The following is an 8,660-nucleotide window of genomic DNA, read 5'->3' on the forward strand; positions in this document are numbered from 1 at the left end:
GGATGACGTCCCTGGAAGGAGGCTTGTACTCAGTGTACAGGGGCTTCATATTTTGAACCAAATACTGAAATGAAAGTCCTTCTTCTGTGTGGTTTAAGTTGGCCATATTCCCACAGTATAAGATACCAGTTCTCCTACAAAAGTAGTTTATTCATCACGTGCAAAGCGGAAAGGTTCCCAATTTGACTCATCCACTTGCCCAGGTGTCACTCCCTAAAATGCAGAGGCAGAGTCAAACACTATTACTTAAAAATAAAATAAATATATTTGATTCAAATATAAAGCAACATATAATAACAAAGAATAGAAATAGACCAGTGAATACATTTACCCACCTGTCAACGTTTTTACAGATTCCATATTAGTCACATATGGATTTTTGCTTGTCATTTCACCAACATCCAGAGGATTTTAAGGAGTAATATCATGTTGTTTCCATCAGTTTGTCCCTCCACACCAGACATCAGGACATTGTTGGCAGGGTTTGTGCCTCTGTGCTGTGTGCGTGTCCTCCTCTCAACTGAGATAATCCACACTGTGGGCGGTGACACAGAGGGAGACAGAGAGGAAGCAGGGATTACACTTCCAATCACAGTCGATCAATCAGTCTCTCATCCCATCCCCATCCCTCACACAGATTACCAAATCCACGACAATCTGATTAAGTGCCCCCACACACACACACACACACACACACACACACACACACACACACACACACACACACACACACACACACACACACACACACACACACTAAAGAAAAAGTAAATAATAAATCCTTTCTAAGACATTTTAAATTCTTTAAAGTCATATACATCCTTCTGACTTCCTGACTGGAAAGGTTTAAATTAAATCATGCCCCATTTCCGGAATTCTCTTTTTTATATAACTTCTGATAATCTCTCAACGGTCTCTCTGATTAATGATAAATACGGTTTTCTGTCCATATTTTAACTGAAGAGTGTTTACTTAAATTGGTGAACAAATTGGTGGAACTGGGTGGAAAGCTACAGTCTATGGTGGAAAATATCTGACCTGACAATGTTTAGGTATGGCCTAGCCTACTTGTTTCCATTTTCTTTGGCACTGCACCTAATACCTTCATACCTAATCCTAACCTCCTAATATTAAAGTTTTTTACATCTTTATGTAGTAAATTCTTTTTACAGTGTGCTGTTGCTACTTTCTACCTCTGCTAACAAGGTGAGACCATCTCCTCCTTTCAAACTGTAGCTTTATAAATGTATTATATATATTTGTATCTTACTATTTTTAGTTTCAATATGTATTTGACAACATAAACATAAAAACGAATCCAGGGGATAAACGTTAGCGGGACAGTACATTAGCATTTAGCGGTGGCAGCTAAAAGTGCAGATAGTTAGTTAAGCTTATACGTCACACAAACAGCACCGGTCTTCTGACAAGTATATTATAAGCAAAGTTTGTAACATCATATTAATATAACTATATTCATAATGTGGTTTGTATTCGTGAAGGTAATATTACACTTAACAGCCTAGAGGGGAATGCTTAAGCTAAAGGAGTGAGTTAGCTAACGTTAGCTGTAGTTCATTAGACTTGAGCCATCCTCTTTTACTAACGTTACATTGCACAGAATACTAGGTTATTTTTGTTACCAACACTATTTGTGTATGTTTAGCAGGTGTGTTTTGTTTTGTTTATTTTAGATTTGCTGAGTCAAACAAACCAACATGGATTTTTACTTTGACGACCTACCATCCACCTCACAGTCCACTCCCAAAAGCGGACATGAAGATTCCCTAATGGTAACCGATTATCACATTTATCTAAAGGCCCAGGAGTCACAACGTTTTTTTTTTAAATAGTCCCAACTGCTTAAGTTTTCCATAAGTAAAAAATGTTCGTCAATATATTTTAAAATGATTTGATGTGGACTGTTAGGTGATCTATGAAACCATTATTGTACAGTAAATACTGTAAACAAGCCACCTTGTAATAATACATAGAATAATTGTAATTTTTTCATTGTCCTGGGTGATACAGACAGAAGACACAGACAACGAGTCACCAAGAGGAAAGTCCTCAAGCCTGAGCATGACTGATATTCAAGAGCAGAATAGCAGGTTTAGTACAGTCCATTGCATCAACTTCAAGTGATATTTCGTGTAGCAGTTTGGTCCACTTGCTCTAGGCGGGTGATGAATTCTCTGTTCTCAATATCTTTCTCAGCTCGAAAGTAACTGACATCAGCAGGAGAGTTCAGGAACTGGTGGAAAAGATTAACAACAGCCGCACTAGTGACCAGAAAGTGATGGACAGCTTCCAGGACAAGTTAGTCGCGAAGGTATTTTTTATCATAATTTAGTCTACATCTTTATACAAACTTAAAAAATACTCTTTTGTGAACTTCACTTTGGCCCTGAATACACGTTATGCTTGAATGTAAAGGGCAAATTATGAATGAGTGCCTTTACTCTGCCCACAGCTGTTCTATTTAATTTTTTCCCTTACATTTAATCTCCTAGGTGACAGAGATGTGTCAGCAGATGAAGGAGCACTTGTTCACGGTGTATGAAGAGAACAGCAATGAGATGCAGCTGAAGTTGCTGGAGTTGTCAGAGGTGCTGGAGAGCTGCACTAAGCTCAACAGTGAGCTCCTGGAGGCCAGTCATGCACTGACAGGTCTCAGAGGGGTCTTGGCTATTAGCCAGACATCAGAGCCCTAAAAACTAGTAATTGTTCCGATGTCCGCATTATTTGTGAAATTGTTCTGAGTTTGTTCATGTGCTCTTTGGTTTACTATGTTGAGTATTCTGAAAAGTTGCCTTGCAAATGCTGGCGAAAAAAAGATTATTCATTTTTCTTCCTATTTTCCATGAATACACGGTACATTGTGTCTTTGCTTATAGAACATTATTATTAATTGCAATTATTTACATTTTCAGTACCACAAACATCTAATGTGAATGTCTACCTATTTCTGGTGTGCAGTTCATACATGGCTTCTTAATCAAACATGCCCAGGTAAACATTGTATTGCTTTTTATGTGTGCATTCAAAGAAGACTAAAACAAAAGCTGAACCCATGTTTATGTATGTTCAATTTCAGAATTTTGAGTCAATTAAAAAAGTATACAATCGGAATAAACCACAATATTTTGTTCTTAGATGTTGACAGTTTGCACCATATCTTAAATAAGTCAGCTAAGATAGTGTGATCTTTAGTCATACAATTACTAACATGATAATGTAAAATGACGGCCGAACACAATTATCAATTGAGCAGAGGTCTGTATTAAGATATTTTTACATTCTGAATCACAGCTACAGTCACACCTTACTGATTTATTTACATATTTAATTGCCACAAAAACTCATATTGCTGCAACTTGACATGCACAAGGATTAATCACTGCCTAAAATATATTTCAGACATATTAACTGTACACTTATCCTCACAGTTTGGACCAAATGCTTAGTTAGTTTGACCTAACATATTCACCAAAGATTAACCAAACAGAGGCAGTGATGGACAGATCCTATCACTATTTTTAAACAACAAATGTAATGAGGTATTTAGGATGTAGCTAAAATGTAAGCCTGATTAAGTGCACTTCATGTTTTACTCATATGGGTTTGCCAAATGAGAAACAGGAAGCACAGTATAAATCCAGATCATTCCATTTCAACATTTTACTTTTCAACAGAAAATGACTGCAGTCCAGTGATGGCTCTGCCCAGGATCAAAGCATGAATGTCATGAGTTCCTATAAAAGAAAGAACAATGAGAAACCTTTATCAACAAGTGGTTTTCACATAGATGAGGAAATACTTCTCTTGTGAGTAGTAGTCTCCAAACTTTCCTCAGTCCTCTTTAGATAAGAGAATACACATTGTTTTGAATAATAGTTCTGCCAAATTACAACAGGATCGTTTAATATCAATTTTTTATTTAAAGTTTGCTATGTATAAACTTGTTTTATTATTGGACAGTGTTCTAAAAAGTGCATTTCTTAATCAACCTCTCATAATCTCTGCACTGCTGACCTCTGGTGGTTGAGGTAAATAATTGCAGCTACGTTTCACATCTTTTTCACTACAATAATGACTTATGTGATGTCGGTATTTAAAAAATGCATACTAGATGTATCTGGGTGTGTGCTTACCCTCGTATGTGTTGACTGCTTCCAGGTTCATGACGTGACGGATTATGTGGTACTCATCTGAGATGCCGTTTCCTCCAAGCATGTCTCTGGCTTGTCTGGCAATATCCAAAGCCTTGCCACAGCTATTCCTCTTCAGCATGGAGATCATATCTGGTGCCGCTCTATTAGGATAAGAACACATATTAAAACAAACTTTTTTTTTCTAGAAGACAGCATCAACCGCTGACATAGCTAGAAAAGACGCTAACAATGTAATGATAGTAAGAGAAGACTCACTTCTTGTCATCAATAAGTCTTCCCAGGGTCAGACATGACTGCAGCCCAATGGTGATCTCTGTCAGCATGTCAGCCATTTTCTTCTGCATCAGCTGGTTCCTGGCCAGTGGCACCCCGAACTGGATTCTGATTGGAGGAAAGAAAGATATGAAAACGAATCCATTACAAAAAAAGACGAGGCTGGCATAACAGAAGGGGAACTGGATTCAAACACAGTATGGTAATGTTTAAACTTTTTCCCTGAGGTTGGACTTTATTATGTCTGTTAGGTCGTTTGGCTTTAAAGGGATAGTTGTGATTATTTGTAGTGTTGCAGAATGAGGTTCTTATCTAAAGTCGGGAGTACAATGTACTGCTCTGGACAGGGGCAGCAGCAAAACATATTTTAGCCTCGTAAAAAACCTTGCTTGAAATAGTATCAGTTGTCAACTTTATTTGTAACATTTTCACTGGTTAACCTTGTCATCAGACTGCCCTTTCGTTTGGTTTACTTTGTTTGTGTTGTGTAACTTTAAAACTCTTAATGTTTGTATTCAACAATGGCAACCGATTACACATAATGGTGAAGATATTTCAAATACGGGCGTACACAAATCAACTGATATTGATTTTTGAAGGTGGCTAAATCAAGTTTTCCGGCTGACCCCTATAAAGCAGGACTGGTAATACACCAACTATAGATAAGGACCTCATACAACCAGACTATAAACAATCCAAACTATCCCTTTACCTTAACTGAACACAAAAACTGTTAACAGAAGGTCATGTACCTGTCCAGAGTGTACTGTCGGGCAGCGTGGAAGCAGAATTCAGCAGCTCCCAGAGCTCCCCATGCAATGCCGTACCGAGCGTTGTTCAGACAGCCAAAGGGACCCTGATCACAAAGGTCAATAACCAAATAAATGTTAGATTTTAAGACACAGCACTTGATCTCAAAGATGTAAGAGAACTTGGACTAAGAGAGCAGCCACTTACAGCCAGACCGGAGACATTTGGCAGCAGGTTCTCCTGGGGAACCTCCACCTCATCCATCAGGATCATGCCGGTTGCAGACGCCCTCAGCGAGAACTTTCCTTCAATCTTGGGGGTGGCAAAACCCTTCATTCCACGCTCCAGAATGAAACCCCGAATCTTGTCATCTTCACACTTGGCCCACACAACTGCGATGTCTGCCTCGGGGGAGTTTGTAATCCTAGCAGATAGAGAAGAGTGAAGAACGAGAAAAACATGAACTGCATGACTGTATATGTAAGTATTTCACAAAGGGCTTGACGCTTGGAATGGACCAAAGTTTAATTGAACGTTTTGGACCTCAAATAACAAGCTAACCCACAAGTGTGATTTACAGCATTTGTTAAGATTTCATACATACTAGCATATAGTATAAGTTATTTTCACATTGTTGGTCTCTAAACAACTCTGTATCTTCAATTTCTCCCATTCTGCTTTGAGATAGCACTCAAGAAAGCCAACGCTCCTTGTATGTGACTACCCACCAGGTCTTGGCTCCGCTGACGCTGAAGGTACCACTGGAGGGGTTGTATTTGGCCTTGGTCTCCATGCTGCTGGGATCACTGCCGTGGTTGGGCTCTGTCAAGCCAAAGCATCCAAGGATTTCTCCACGAGCTGCAAGGAAAATAAAAACATGAGGCACGATCGTAAGTACGTCCTTTTGCCTTTTATTCAAGCATACCAAATGCAGAACATTTGTTTCTCACCAAGTCGGGGCAGGTACTTCTCCTTCTGGGCGTCCGTGCCGTAAGCATAGATCGGGTGCATGACCAGGGAAGACTGGACACTCATGACCGATCGATACGCGCTGTCCACTCTCTCCACCTCTCTGGCTATCAAGCCATACGCCACATAACTCGTTCCTGCACAGCCGTACCCTGCAGGGTGAATAAAACACCAAGTAATGAGCTATGAGTAATTCTTATACAAACATATAGAAAACAAATATAAAGACCTTGAAGCACACAATGGTGAAATAATTTCCTTTAATTTTAAAAAGACCTAAAGATTTAGTAAAAATAATAAAACCCAATATTGTAATTAAATGTACTGATTGATGTTGTAATAACATCTTACATTATTCATTTATGTTGTGCTTGAATACATGAAATCAGTGTCAAGTAACATGACACAATATAATGTATAATAATAGTATTATAATTGTTGTATACTTGCACACTTAACATTTCTGAGGACAAAACTATTATTGGTGTTGAGTTTTATAACAATGTAGGTGCATATTTTACAAGTTTAAACATGTTTGGAAGATATTGTTATTTAAACATTTGTTTCAGTAATTCTTTTATTCCGTAGTACGAAATTGTGAAGGTGAGGCTTTGTTTCATTTTACCTTTAATAGTTGGGCCTAAGACGCCCAACTCTCCCATCTCTGAGACAATTTCACGGTGGAAATCTGTAGCATGTTGGGAAAATAAAAACTGACAGTCAAATATTAAATCAGAAACCAAACACTTTTTGCACAACTTAGATATTCTAACAGTTGCAACTCGAAAATTGAGTAAAAAAACAAAACAAAATTCCTCTGTATGCTTTGCTTACGTTCATGTCTGTTGGCCATGACGATGCGGGGCATGAGCTTTTCCTGGCAGTAATCACGGAAGGTGTCTCGGATCATGATCTCCTCCTCTGTAAGCTGACTCTCAATATTCAGAGCGTCCCGCCAGTCAAACGCCACCTTGGCTGAGGGTCGGTCATACACATAAACACACTGGTTATGTCACTGTGTCATGTGACAACAGATTGTGTGAAGTAATCTAGTTCAGGATGGACTTTTAAAAAAGAACTTCACTCACGTGCTTTCGCCGGCTTTTTGATTTCTTCAACATCTAAAAAGGAAGGAAAATGAAAATGTGCTTACCTTAGAGACATTTAAAAACGTACTGTTTAACTGTTTTCCCTTCCTGTGAGTTTCTTTTCATTTTGGACAAAGGTGAAGAAGTTTGATATGTGTCTCAAAACAATCACTCTAAACTTATATATATAAATATAATATACATATATTAAAATAACTATGATAATAATTGTACCTTTGATTGCTGTTGCAGCTGTGCCCTGGGCTCTGGAAGCAGCAACAGCAGCACATTTCTGGCTGTTGTAAAGCAGACGGGTGACAGCACCTCTGAGAGCCATTTGTTTTCTGAATAAAGTGGAAACAAGATGAAATATTTATTAAAATGGTATTATATTTCAAAATGAAAGCACATTTCAAGTAGGTTGAGTTCCCAGGTGAGAGAAAACCAGATTGTCAGAACATAATATAATATTTAATGTCCTTAATTAGCTCTGAACAGTAGCCTATAGTGAGTTTAATTGGTTCATAAACACACTTTCTGTTTGAGTATTAATTAATATTATTGCATTAATATCACTTCATGCAAGACTTAAAATAGATGGTTGAGTATAATAGATCCTTGGTTACAATAAGGTTAAAAAAGTTTACAATCTTAATCAGCAAACTAGCATGCTGTTACTTTGTGAGCAACGTAGGCTACATGCAATAATAACAATTCTGTGACTTTTTTGTAAGAAAGATTTGTCTAAACTGTACCTTAATTCTCACGGTGAGTTTTCTCGAGATCCTATGACTTCTGAGCGGTGAGTTATAAAAGTTGCTTAAGTAACATCTCGCCGGTAGCAACGTCACAGCGATACGTAATATGACGCATAGGAGCAGCTGTCCTGTGTCCTCCATGATAGGTGAGGCAGGAGATTCTGGAGGCAATGCACGACCAACGCGTGGAAGTTCCACAACCATCCAATAGCAGTGGGGAAATAATGACATTAAATACATTGGAGAGGTTTATCTGTTGTGAGTGTTTCATGCTGCTTCCTGTACCGTGCTTAGCGAACGGTTTAAAAGGTCCAGGAGGCGTGTTGCCACACTCAAAATGGCGTATAGTGCTGTGTGGCCGGGATTTGTAGAGGGTGTTGGCCCACCGCCTCCAGTCCATTGGCTGGTAAAATAAGAAGCCCTGTCCTAAACATTAGTAAGTGACTCTGCAGCTGACAACAGGTCAATGCAAAAAGAGCATAATCACACATTATGATGTAACTAGTTGGATTTTCTGTTAGGAAAATCTTTTTTTTTTATAGGTGGCATTGTAGAGCCAAGGAGGCCCCTAAAAGTTGGGATACCCCTTGCGATGCAGAACAAAGCAAAACCACGTTTGGCCGTTGCTTACATATTTCTAGTTGAGA

At 38.6% G+C, this 8,660-nt stretch overlaps 1 protein-coding gene across 1 annotated transcript; it reads right to left on the bottom strand.

Annotated features, from left to right (window-relative positions):
* Positions 1-3,097: 3,097 nt before the first annotated feature.
* On the bottom strand, positions 3,098-8,203 carry gcdha (glutaryl-CoA dehydrogenase a). The gene is made up of 12 exons (XM_010797428.1): positions 8,011-8,203; positions 7,490-7,599; positions 7,256-7,288; positions 7,002-7,142; positions 6,793-6,855; positions 6,149-6,319; positions 5,927-6,056; positions 5,406-5,622; positions 5,201-5,304; positions 4,431-4,556; positions 4,155-4,315; positions 3,098-3,755 (listed from the first exon to the last, which is right to left on the bottom strand). Exons 2-12 carry the CDS (start codon positions 7,590-7,592, stop codon positions 3,682-3,684), a joined length of 1,323 nt encoding a protein of 440 aa, XP_010795730.1. The 5' UTR covers positions 7,593-7,599; positions 8,011-8,203; the 3' UTR covers positions 3,098-3,681.
* Between the last annotated feature and the right edge of the window lie 457 nt (positions 8,204-8,660).

Source organism: Notothenia coriiceps, unplaced genomic scaffold (genome assembly GCF_000735185.1).
Source record: "Notothenia coriiceps isolate Sejong01 unplaced genomic scaffold, NC01 NC01_scaffold00037939, whole genome shotgun sequence".
NCBI lineage: Eukaryota > Metazoa > Chordata > Actinopteri > Perciformes > Nototheniidae > Notothenia > Notothenia coriiceps.

What these genes read in the sequence shown, in the direction of transcription:
- gcdha (XM_010797428.1), bottom strand. Translation starts at nt 7,592, where the DNA reads ATGGCTCTCAGAGGTGCTGTCACCCGTCTGCTTTACAACAGCCAGAAA. An exon ending in AGCTGCAACAGCAATCAAAG is followed by an intron (nt 7,289 to 7,489) that starts GTACAATTATTA and finishes CTTCCTTTTTAG; the next exon opens with ATGTTGAAGAAATCAAAAAG. An exon ending in GAAGTACCTGCCCCGACTTG is followed by an intron (nt 6,057 to 6,148) that starts GTGAGAAACAAA and finishes TTTTCCTTGCAG; the next exon opens with CTCGTGGAGAAATCCTTGGA.